Source organism: Bufo bufo, chromosome 10, assembly GCF_905171765.1.
Source record: "Bufo bufo chromosome 10, aBufBuf1.1, whole genome shotgun sequence".
NCBI classification, from domain to species: domain Eukaryota; kingdom Metazoa; phylum Chordata; class Amphibia; order Anura; family Bufonidae; genus Bufo; species Bufo bufo.
Genome location: NC_053398.1, coordinates 128,712,811 through 128,725,535, shown reverse-complemented (window position 1 = coordinate 128,725,535; position 12,725 = coordinate 128,712,811). Strand labels below are relative to the sequence as shown.

The 12,725-nt window shown below is 42.9% G+C and overlaps 1 protein-coding gene across 1 annotated transcript in view; it reads left to right on the top strand.

Moving 5' to 3' along the window:
• ANKRD11 (ankyrin repeat domain 11) overlaps positions 1-12,725 on the top strand; it is a 163,337-nt gene that overhangs the window by 136,844 nt on the left and 13,768 nt on the right. The window contains exons 5-9 of the mRNA XM_040409901.1: positions 1,120-1,290; positions 1,985-2,188; positions 2,830-2,972; positions 3,635-3,782; positions 5,788-12,153. Coding sequence (XP_040265835.1) covers positions 1,120-1,290; positions 1,985-2,188; positions 2,830-2,972; positions 3,635-3,782; positions 5,788-12,153 — 7,032 coding nt within the window. The remainder of the gene's footprint in view (positions 1-1,119; positions 1,291-1,984; positions 2,189-2,829; positions 2,973-3,634; positions 3,783-5,787; positions 12,154-12,725) is intronic.

The following is a 12,725-nucleotide window of genomic DNA, read 5'->3' as shown; positions in this document are numbered from 1 at the left end:
GCAGGAATACTAGTGATTACAGGGTGGTTTTCACTATGGGCTAAGGACGTATTCACACATTGCAGTCATGTCACAGGTTACCCCCCACCCAATATCTGTGGAAATCGCTGCAGGAAGGAAACAACTGCGAAGTGTGAATACAACGGTCGGGCAGTGCCAGGCCTCGTCATCTCATAAATGACAGGAATGGCTAAGCTTGCCCGCTTCCCCCATTCATTTCTATGGGAGTTCTGGAAAGTGAGTAGCACAGTGAGCCCGGCTGTTTTATCTGGCCACGGGATGAGTTAGTGGAACCCTTATTCTAGAGAAGGACATGGGTCCCCCCTCTGAATACATTTGCATAAAGCATATTTGATATAAAAATATCTGATCGGCGGGGGTCCGACACCTGGCACCCCCCACACAACCAGCTGTTGGAAGAGGGGGGCTTTATTCCTGATCACTACACTACGTCTCCTGTGGAGCGACGTCGTCACTTGAATGGAGCGAGTACACTGCACCTAGTCTTGGAAGGGCTCATGGCCACGAGCGTAGTGGCTTAGTGCCCATATTACGGACCATAAATGGCCAGTCCTCTATGTATGGGGCACTGGCCATGTGCACTTCATGTCACGGATGCAGACCCATTGACTTGAATAGAAGACCACGAAAGCACTACGAAACGCTCCCGTGGGCTTCTGATCTGCCTTCCTGCACCTCAAAAAGATAGAACATGTTCTATTTTTGTCCGTATGTTGCAATCGTGGACCATTCAAGTCAATGGGTCTGCAAGCGCAGTGCATTGTGGACAGGAAATTGCAGTCAGCAGCATTGGCACTTGGCAAGTACACGCGTGGGCATAAACCCTAGTGAAGAGGAAGCAGCGACTACGCGAGGTGCCGCCTCCTCTTCAAACAGCTGGTCGGCGGGGGTCCCTATCAGATACTGATGACCTATCCTGACAATGGGTCATCCGTATTAACGGCTGATTATAGGGTCTCATGATTTTATGCAGATTTAACATTTCCTGAAGCTCCTTGTAATCCGTTGATTATCTGACGCCCACCCAGTTTTATATCCTTTTGTCATTGATTATCTTTTTTTTTTTTTTTTTTTTTTTCTCCAATCTCCTCCCAACAGAAAAGCAGGGTCCGGAAAAGAAAAGAATTAAGAAAGAGCCTGCCAACCGGAAGTCTGGTTTACCTTTTGGGATTGGAATATCTGGAATTCGGGCTGGATACCCGTTATCGGAGCGGCAGCAGGTGGCTTTGCTTATGCAGATGACAGCAGAAGAGTCTGCTAACAGCCCAGGTAATGGATGATTGCAATGTACAAGGAGGCAGGCGTATTGGTGGAGGCCGGACACCATCCGCAGAGCATGAGCGTGGTCTGTGGACTGTGTCTTGTATCTGCTTTCTAAAAATCTTTGCTTTTGGATTCACTGTAACAACAGATTTATGGGACACCTTGTCTTGCATTTATTTTTAAGAAATGTCGGTTGGAACTTTGATTGTACATTTTTAAATGTCAGAATTTCTGTTCACTTTGTCTTAATACGCCAGAAAAAAAGACCCTAGAAAGCTCCATGTAGAAATTTATATTGAAGCAAGTGCTCCCTCTTGTGGCCTTCTTGGAGATTGCAAGTCACTTCAGGAAAGTGGTTCCGATTTACTTGTAATAAATAGCTATTAAAGTCTATAGACCTTAATAGCTATGGACTCAAAACGCTCTGTAGGACGAAGGAGATGTGCTCCCTTCAGCTTTTTGTGTGCATTGCCAAGCAGGGAGCAGCGAGAAAAAAAAAAACAATCTTCTGCTTTTCTTGTATCACTGCAGTCCCTTCATTCTGGTGATCACTGTGTGTCCAAATAGTAATGGTATACACAAAGGACATATTACTTGCTGTACTGGGAAGAACCTTTCCAGTTGACCTATAATGTGAGCTCTTTTAGCTGACCATCATAGACAATTCATTAACCAAAGTTTGTGTTTTCCCCGGTTTTAGTTGACACAACACCAAAGCATTCTTCTCAATCTACAGTCGGTCAGAAGGGGACTCCTAACTCTGCCTCCAAAACCAAAGACAAAGTGAACAAGCGAAATGAGCGGGGGGAGACCCGTTTACACAGGGCGGCCATAAGAGGAGATGCACGGCGTATCAAAGAGCTCATAAATGAGGGCGCAGATGTCAATGTTAAAGACTTTGCAGGTAACCTTTAAGGGTCATATTTGCATTGCGTCAATGTCGCCTCTCTTGCACAGTTTGGAGGGTTGTGGAGCACAGACCTATTTGGTCCTTGCAGCGATCAAAGCCTTTTATTAATGAGGTATGTAGTGCCGCACATCAGTGAAATGCGTAGTGCTCTGTAGTGTTGAGGCTTTGTATTCATAATTTGCCTCTAACTACAAGGGGTTTTACCAAGATTGGAACTTGTCCGTAGGTGAGAAGTTTGCCGATTGTGAGCAAGATGATGGGTCATCAGTGTCTGACACCCGGGACCCCTGCCGATCAGCCGCTGCACTCGCTTCGCGGCTTTCTCTCAGCTTAGTCTAGGCCTTGTAACTTCACGGTCGTTGGTCACAATACCTAGGCAGAGCTCAGCCCCATTGAAGTGAATGGGGCTCAGCCGCGATACCAAGCACAGACGCCGGTGCTTTCTGAAATTGCTGATCGCTGGGTGTCAGACCCCCCACCGGTCAGATACACAGTATCAATGTAGATCATGTGTTTCCATTTCCGTCATATGAATACCTTGGGCTTTATTAAGAATGGTACGCTGCTTTACCTTGTGTCTGCCTTCTGTGCATCAAGCTAGTGATTGCAGTGCTCAGCCCTGTTATCTTTTGCAGGATGGACTGCCTTGCATGAGGCATGTAACAGAGGGTACTACGATGTGGGAAAACAGCTGCTCGCTGCCGGAGCCGAGGTTAACACCAAAGGGCTGGATGATGACACCCCCCTGCATGACGCGTCCAATAACGGTCACTTCAAGGCAAGTGCCTTTTATTAGTATTAAAGCTTATAGGAACCTTTTGGGGGCATTCTTATTTTTTCCCGAAATGCAGGTGTGTTTTTATTTTTTTATTTTAATTTTTTATCCAAAAATTGTTTTTGTAACATGGTTTTACTAAAATGTTTGCTGCCTTTTAATGCATCCTCTGTATTTTACAGAGCAAAGCAATCTGCAGAATGCCAATCGCAGTGAAATCTGTCACCAGATTTCATCTGACTGCTCTGTTTCCAGCATCTCTCGCCCCAATTCTGAGCGACGTTCTAAGTGGATTTGTGACCAAATCAGATTTGTGGTTATAGATCAGCTTAGAAGATTGTTCAAGTGCGTAGAGAGCGGGGCTGGAGACTGAGCCTTCCGGCAGCCGAGTCTAACAGATCTGGCTGGACTATGCTGAGAAATAAGACTGCAGAAGCCATGCATTTCAATTGCAAAAAAAAAAAGATGGCTATAGCCTTCTTCTAGTAATCAAAGTGTATTTTCAAGGGGTAGCCCCTGGATCTCCAGGTGTCATTTCTAAGACCTCATTCCTGTTTATTCATCTACGTTATATAGCTTTCTCAGTTCACTGCAGACACGTGCTTTATCTGATGGCAGGATCTGAAATTAATTTTTGCTATCAATTATTTTTATTATGTCTTCAGGTTGTGAAACTGCTGTTGCGGTATGGAGGCAATCCTCATCAAAGTAACCGAAAGGGAGAGACCCCTTTAAAAGTCGCTAATTCTCCAACAATGGTTAATCTCCTCCTCGGAAAGGGTACCTACACCTCCAGCGAGGAAAGCTCAACTGGTAATTGGAAATTTATAGTGTTTTTATTTTTATGGTATGCGCCATCAGAAAATGACTTGTTTAACCGCTTTAGGATGAATGCCGTAGATAAACAGCGTCTGGGTTTCAAACATAGCGCCGCCTTAGAAGCTGAGTGGGCATCATAGCTGCCAGGTTTCTACGGTATTGGGCTACACTCACACGACCGTATGTGTTCTGCGGTCCGCAAAACACTGAACTACTAAAGAAATACGGATGACTTCTTATTGGCATCCGTATTGCGTGTGTTTTTTTTTGTGTGGATCCATTGTAACAATGCATATCCTTGTCCTCAAAACGCACAAAAATAGGACAATGGGGGTCAGAATATATGGCAATGCAAAGGGAAAAAAAAAGTTAACTTTTAAAAAAAAGTTTTAAGTATTAAAACACAAACAAAACTAAATTAATGATCCAGAAAATGAAGTTTCACTGTATAGGGAAAGCCATTCAAACAAGACCCATAAAGCTGTTGTGAAATGGCATTTTGTTTCATTTTTTATTCCATCCATTTTGTAATTTTTTTTTTTTTTACCCCATCTTGCCATGAGTACAATTTTTCCCGCTAAAAAAGTCGGTCGAAAATGCAAAAATGCACAATCATTCCTTTAAAGGGGTGTGTTTTTTTTTTGTTTTTTGTTTTTTTAAAATATATATACTGATCACCTATCCTCTGGATTGGTCATCAGTATCTGATCGTGGGGGTCTGTCTCCCGGGACCCCTACGCATCAGCTGTTTCTCACAGATTATCCTCAGCCAGTGACATCGCCTTCATGGGTCTCGTGGCCTAGGCCCATTGACGTGAATGGAGCGGAGCGGCAAAACTGAGCACAGACGCTATACGTTGTATGACCTGTGCCATATGAGCGAATTTCATATTTTGAAGTTCGTTCACACTTCGTTTGATGGTAAAAGGTGAATTGCATTATGGATTCCGTTACCACGGACCATAACGCAATTCTATGATGTAATGCCTTATGGGCTGCAACACGGACCCGTCCCGTTTCCGTTATGCAGGGGAGTCCTCTCCTGCATAACGGAAACGAGGCGGCTCCGTTATGCAGACCATAGACTTCTATTGTGACGGAATGCCTCTAAAGGCATTACATCATAGAATTGCGTTATGGTCCGTGGTAACGGAATCCATAACTCAATTCACCGTTTACCTCCAAACTAAGTGTGAACTAATTTCAGGAGTGGAAATTCGCTCATCTCCATTTATGAGCTGTGAGGAGGCAGTAGCGTCAGTCTCTTTAAACAGCTGATCAGCGGGATCCTGTATTTCATGTCCCCGCTGATCAGATACTGATGACACTTTTCATGGGTTAAGTCAAGTGTTCAGTAAATGTATTTTTATAGTTTATTTTATTTTTTTACATTTTACCATGTCTTTATCAATATTTAAAAAAATCCTTAAATCAAGCACTTTTAGCCATGGCCAATAGGCCTAAAATGTCAAGACGTCATGTTTGAGAGCAGCCCCATGGGCCATAGACACAATGGTCAGGAGCTGGACCTCAGTGACTTCTATGGGAGAGTTTTCTGGGCATGCTATGTGACCTGTGCAGGGGGCATTGTACAAGGAAAGAATAGATGAGCTCTGACAGACACCTATTGTGAATAGAGGATCCTGTCTGATCTATGCAGAAGTGACATCGGTCAGTAAAGTTTGCCTGTGATAGTCCAATAGCTGCTAAGTTACCTGAACAGGAAACTGCATGACCTTTTAATGTAGTTAGTGACATGGAGAATTAAAACACAAATCGCCAAAAAAAATAAAAATTAAAACAATTTAGAGTGTCAGTTTCCTTATGACACACTCCCGTTTTTTTTTGTTTTGTTTTTTAACCAGGTATTGTAGTATTTTGTACTATGGTATCTCTGCCCTTAATACTTTTTTACTGTAAAAAGTCTTTATTAGCAAACCACTTTTTATACTTACTCCTGTGTATTTATAGATTTTTTTTTCTTTCCTTTTTAATGCAGAAAGCTCAGAAGAGGAGGATGCTCCTTCGTTTGCACCTTCCAGCTCCGTTGATGGCAATAACACGGACTCCGAGTTTGAAAAGGGCTCTAAACGCAAGGGCAAACGCCAGGAGCAGAACAAAAGCACGCCAGTGAAGGATGAGTACGAGTTTGATGAAGATGACGAGCAAGACCGTGTTCCTCCAGTCGACGACAAGCATCTGTTGAAAAAAGAATTCCGTAAAGAGGCTAAGGCGAACAGCGCTATTGCCGTTCCTAAAATGGAAGTAAAAACTTATTCTAAAAATATGACTGCACCAAAGAAAGCTGCTCGCCGTATCTTGTCTGATACATCAGATGAGGAGGAAAATTCTGTCTCTACAGGGGCTACTGAAATGCTCCTGTTGTCCGCTCACACCGTTCTGCCGAGCAATAAAACCAGGGAGCAACCTGTGGCCAAGCATAAAGAAAAGGGTAAAGTGAAAAAGAAGCGGAAGAAAGACACAAAAAGTAAAGAAGTTAAGTGTGGAAAGAAAAATAACATTTTTTGTTCTGAGAGCGAAAGCGAAAACTTGGAGAGCGATGTGGAGAATGATATGCTTTCTTTAGACAATTCAAACAGCGTGAAAGACTCTGCCTTAGCTTTGAAGGAGACTTCTTTGTTTAGCTCTTTATCAGCATCTTCTGCATCTTCTCAAGGGAGTTTAACATCACAGAAGCACAATGCTAATATCCCAGACCAGCACTCCAAGCATTGGAGGACAGACAATTGGAAAACTGTATCTTCTCCAACCTGGTCAGATGTTAGCTCGCTGTCAGATTCCACACGGACACGGTTAACTAGTGATTACGATTACTCTTCCGAAGATTCTAGTTTGGAGTCTTTGAAACAGATTAAAAAGAAACACGAGCACAAAAAGAAAACGAACACTCATAATAGCATATACGAAAAGAACTCTTTCCATCTTCATGTTGAAGGTGCGATTCCAAAATTAGACAAAGAAGGTAAAGTAGTGAAAAAACATAAAACGAAACATAAACACAAAACTAAAGAAAAGGTTCAAAATCAGGCCAGTCAGGATGTAAAGATTCTGAAAAGCTTTTCGTTTGACTACGATCAAAAATCGGAAAAGTCTTTAAATCTAGAGGTTGACGTTCCAGAAAAACTAAAAGTATTAAAACATGATCATGATCACCTCAGGAAAGAAGAAAAATCCATCCCCAAGGTTAAGGCAGAGGAAAAGGACTGGTCATTTAGAGACGAGGGAGGCAAAGTTGCCAAAGAGGAGAAGTCATCGAAAAAGACAAAAGAGGCTAAAGACAGTAAAAACTTCAAAGAGGACAAAGACCGGTCTGGTAAAATGGATCGAGAAAAAACGGTCAAGGAGAAATCTCCCAAAGAAGACAAACCTAAAACACACAAAGAGGAAAAGAAGAAGAAAGTAAAAGATAAGACCTCAAAATCTGAAAAGAAGGTTGAAGTTAAAGAGGAGAAACCTTCTAAAAACGAGAAGGAGAAAGTAAAGAAGGATAAGTCTCACAAGGATGAAACACCTTTTGAAGAGTTTAACAACAAAAGTAATTTTTTAGACAATGAGGAAGCAAAGTACAGTACTTCAGATGACCAAGGATTATGGATGTCTGAAATGTCTTCAGATTCTTCTTATGATTTTAAGGGAGAAGACAGCTGGGACTCTTCCTTTGCAGATTTTAGGGAGATCAAAAATGATACAATCCCAAAGCTTGTAGTAGAATCTGTTAAGGAAGAAGTCAAGGAAAAAGATTCAAAAAGCAAAGACAAGAGAGACTACGGAGATAAACCAGAGAAGGAGGTGGCCCTTAAAAGAAAGGATCGAGACTCTTCAGACAGAGTTTCTGACAAAAAGAAAGACCAAACAGAGTCGCACAAAGGCACCCCATCCTATACAGTAGAGAAAGAGAAGAAACGGAGGGATTCTCTAGAGTGCTCAAAAATCCGGAAAGAAAAAGATGGAGATTCTGTAAGAAGAGATTCTTTGATAAACAAAGATAGAAGAGATTCCAAAGTAAAACAAGAAGAGTCGTTCAAAGAAGAACTGAATGACTATGGTTCAGAGAACTTCTTTAAAGAGAAGTCTGAGCAAGAGTCTTTTCCCAAAAATTCTGAGGCACGAGAGCGGCATCATTCTGGTAAAGAGAAGCGAGAAGCTTCTGAAAAAAAGGAGAAACCAAAATCTGAAAAGCATCGAGAAAAATCTAAAGATGCTGAGCGAGAGAAGTCTGAAAAATCCACCGAGAAAAGTCAAAAAGAGAAGGAAGCTAGAGATAAGAAAGATTCAAAAGAAAAACACAAAGACAGAAAAGCCTTCTCCGAACAGAAAACCGAGAAAAAAGAGAGAACCTCTGCATTAGAAAAAGACACTAGCGACAAGAAGGATGAAAAGAAAGCAAGGGGGAAAAACTGGTATAGCATCTCTGACATTTTTACCGATGAAAGTGAAGAGGAAGAGCAAAGGTTTGTTCCCGGGTTCAAAATTACTGAAGCCTATAATGACTTGCACAGAATGGACAGTTATCATGAGAGGGAGGCTGCCATACAAGACAAAGATACATCTCAGTCTGAAAAACACAGAAAATATTCCAGTGAAAAGCAGCATTCTGGGGAAAAACAGAAAGACAGAGAACAGAAGGATCGGAAAAAGGAAAAGGGTCAAGGGGAATCTGGAAAAGAAAAAAAAGAAAAGAACACAGAAAAACACAAAGACAAAAAGGACAAGGATTCTCTTGACAAATACCGCAAGGATAGGGTGTCCCTAGATAGCAACCAAGACAAGAATTGTAAGATAAAAGCGCCAACTGACAAAAAGGACAAGAAGCATCTGACAGAAGAGAAAGTCAAAACTAAACACAAAGAGAAGTCTGATCATTTTAAGGAGAGGAAGTTCTCAAAAGGTGAATCTGAAAAAAGTCTGCTGGAGAAATTGGAGGAAGAAGCTCTCAATGACTATAAGGATGACTCGAATGATAAGATTAGTGAAATTTCTTCAGACAGTTTTACAGATAGGGGCCAAGATCCAAGTAACATGTTTGAGACTTCTGGATTAACCAACTTGGACACGGTGGAGGAAAAATATAAGGATTCTGTGCCTTGCTTAGCTGAGAAGCTAAAAGACAAGGAGAGAAATAGACATTCCTCATCATCCTCAAAGAAAAGCCATGAGAAAGATAAGGTACGGAAAGACAAGTCCGATAAAAAATCTGAGAAAACGGACGATACCAAGGACACTTACAGCAGGCGCGAATCTTTGCAGTATGAGAAAGAGGTATCATCAGGAGATGCAGACTCTTTTCCAGTATTTAGTGTTAAGACCGAGACTGAAGAGGAATTGGACAGAAGTACGGATTACATGTTTACTTCAGAAAAAGAGAAGCACGATTCTGAAAGAGATCTTATAAAGAAGACTGAGAAGGACAAAGTTTACAGCGTGAACACACCAGCTTTAAAAGAGAAGAAAAAGAAAGACAAGCACCGTGAGAAAAGTAAAGATGATAAGCACAGAGACAAACAATTGGAGGCTTTCTTTAAGCATCACAGTAATGAGTTAAAAAATACACGAGATAAAGAACCTTCCCAAGTAAACTCAAAAGATAAATCTAAAGAAGACTTGGGGAAGTTTAGTGAAAACAGGCTGAAAGAGAGATCGAAAGAGAACGCAGAGAAAGACAAAGCTGAGAATGTCAAAATCATTAATGGAAATGAGAAGATGACACTGATGAAAGAAGCCAACAAGAAAGATACCAGACCAAGAGAGAAACTTTTGGGTGACGGAGACCTTATGATGACCAGCTTTGAAAGGATGCTCAGCCAGAAAGATCTTGAAATAGAAGAGAGGCACAAAAAGCACAAAGAAAGAATGAAGCAAATGGAAAAGATGAGACATCGATCTGGAGATCCAAAGTCGAAAGAGAAAAAAGCTGAAGAATTACGCAAGCGTAGTTTGGATCTGAGTACCAAGAAAACATCTGTGACCGACTCCCTTCAGAAAGAAAAGAAAAGTAAAGATTTGGCCCCTTTGATTATACCTGTTCCTGAAAATAAAACTCCAGCTGTCATTGGGAATGATTCTAAAGACTGGCTCAATGGTCCCCAAATAAAGGAAGTGCTGACAGCTTCCCCGAGACCAGATCAAAATCGGCCAACTGGTGTCCCAACTCCTACATCTGTAATCTCGTGCCCAAGCTATGAAGAAGTGATGCAGACACCTAGAACACCTTCCTGTAGCACCGAAGACTATCCTGAGCTGATGTTTGACTGTTCAGATAGCCAGCATACTCTACCTGTGTCTGCCATGTCTATGAATGCATGCTCCCCTACCTTCTTTGATCGGTATTCATCCACAGAAACGCCAAACCAAACGCCAACTAAATTACCTTCCTCCATTAACCGAAGCCGCTCGGTCTCTGTTGATGTAAGAAGAGCTGCTGAAGAGGAGTTTCCAACTTCTGATATAAAAATTTTTAGGCAGCAGAGTGTTCCAGCATCATCTGGCTTCAGTTCACCCATGCAGATAATGATGGAAGAAAAAGTTCAACCTCTTGTATCTACAGAGAAATTCCCCTTTTTGTCTCCTGGTTATTACTCACCAGGCTACCCACCTGATGTTACTTTTGCACCTGGAGACATTGCAAGCATTGCTCCTTCTCCTGACCGTGTCTACTCGGGTGTACAAGCGAAATCCTCTCCTTCAGAAAGAGATGACTTGCTAGAGCCTTCTACGGAAAGTGCTGTTCCTCCAGACCTTGGCTTACAATGTGATTCTGCAGAAGCGCAACAAGCTACAGAATCCATTCTTCCTCGAGAACAAAGCTTTTCACCACCAGAGTCCAACTTCATGCGGCAGGACTCTGCCTTTTTAGAAACAGAAAATTTTATTCCTGACAGTAATAGTTATACTTCTGAACCTGAGTTCATACCACAAGAAGCAGATTATCTGCACCGAGAACCTGCATATATTCCTCAGCAGCCAGCCTTTATACCCCAGGAGCCAGATTTAATGCCCCCAGATCCGTCCTATATGCCATCAGAACAAAATTATGTCATCCATGCTGCATCCAGTTTCCCACCCTCTGAGAATGCTTACTTGCCCCGTGAGTCAGATTTTCACGCTTCACATTCAGAAACCACCTTTCTACCTCCTGAACCTGCTTTCATCCCACCACCTTCAGAATCTGGCTTTCTTCCTTCAGTTGAAGAAAATACTCTTGACTCCCCTATTTCTGAACATAATCTAGGTTGGGTGAGTCCAGCAAATAGTAATTCTGAACCTGTTATGCCTCAGGGTCTAATGGGAAATTCAGAGGAACATGGAAGCTGGTTGATGAGATCCGATCTTGTAAAGTCACCTCAGAGATTCCCAGAGTCGCCTAAACATTTTTGCCCATCAGAGAAAACTCTTCCTACTCCGGTTCCTTTCATTTCACCTGACTCTCCGTACCCAGTTTCTCCTGTCTCATACCCCTTGCCCGAAGCAGCTGCTCAGCAATTGAAAGAGGAGGAAGAAGTAGAGCAAGTTACTCCTCAACCTGAAGAACAGGTACCATACATGTCCCCTACTCCTCTTCCCGCTTTTTTTGATAACTTGAAAACTCTTCCAGAAGAACCACAAACTCTGTCAACAGAGCCCCAGGTTAACACAGACCCTCTTGCAGACACGTTGGCATCTGTCAAAGAAAACTTAGTACAGCCCGGAGAAATCCACCCGAATAGTCCAGATGAGGAGACCGAGCCATGGTCTAATCCATTTTCTTCAGTAGTTGATGACTTAGAATTTGGGCCCTTTTCACTACCAGAACTCCCTCTTCCGGTCAAAGATGAAAATGACAGCGAAGCCTGTGAACAGTTGAACATCAGTGCAGTAAGCCCAGCCCGTCCTTCTGATGACCCTGTCGAGGGTGAGACGATGGAAATTCAATCTGGTGAAATAGATCTTCCAAAGCCAGCATCTCCTAAAGAACCACCCTGTACGATGGAAGTAGATGGCCCACCACTTCAGATACCAGAGGAGAAGGCTGAACATATTGAAGAACCTGCTCTGGAAGCTCCAAAAGTATCCCAGCCCTCAAAGCAAGTCTTTGACCCAGCATCATTTCCTCTTCCATACGTACAGCTGGAACAAATTGAGGCAAAAGTTCAGGCAAGCCTAAATTCTTCAGAATCATGTGTTCATATCTTGCCTAAGAAACTTGAGGCAGTTGACACCAAGGTGAATGAGAGTACACCAGTTGAAAACATTGATTCTGTTGTGCAACCAGAGGCCCCTCGGGTCAACCCCACGGTAGATGTTCCAGAACAGGTGCCAATAACAGTTGATGTTCCCAAACCGCCTAAAGTGGAAGAGATACCTCTACATAAAGTGGAAGAGATACCTCTACGTAAAGTGGAAGAGATGCCTCTACGTAAAGTGGAAGAGATGCCTCTACATAAAGTGGAAGAGATGCCTCTGCGTGAAGAGGAAGAGATGCCTCTGCGTGAAGAGGAAGAGATGCCTCTGCGTGAAGAGGAAGAGATGCCTCTGCGTGAAGAGGAAGAGATGCCTCTGCGTGAAGAGGAAGAGATGCCTCTGCGTGAAGAGGAAGAGATGCCTCTGCGTGAAGAGGAAGAGATGCCTCTGCGTGAAGAGGAAGAGGTGCCTCTGCGTGAAGAGGAAGAGGTGCCTCTGCGTGAAGAGGAAGAGGTGCCTCTGCGTGAAGAGGAAGAGGTGCCTCTGCGTGAAGAGGAAGAGGTGCCTCTGCGTAAAGAGGAAGAGATGCCTCTGCGTAAAGAGGAAGAGATGCCTCTACCTGAAGAGGAAGAGATGCCTCTACGTAAAGGGGAAGAGATGCCTCTACGTAAAGGGGAAGAGATGCTTCTACGTAAAGAGGAAGAGGTGCCTCTACGTAAAGAGGAAGAGGTGCCTCTACGTAAAGAGGAAGAGGTGCCT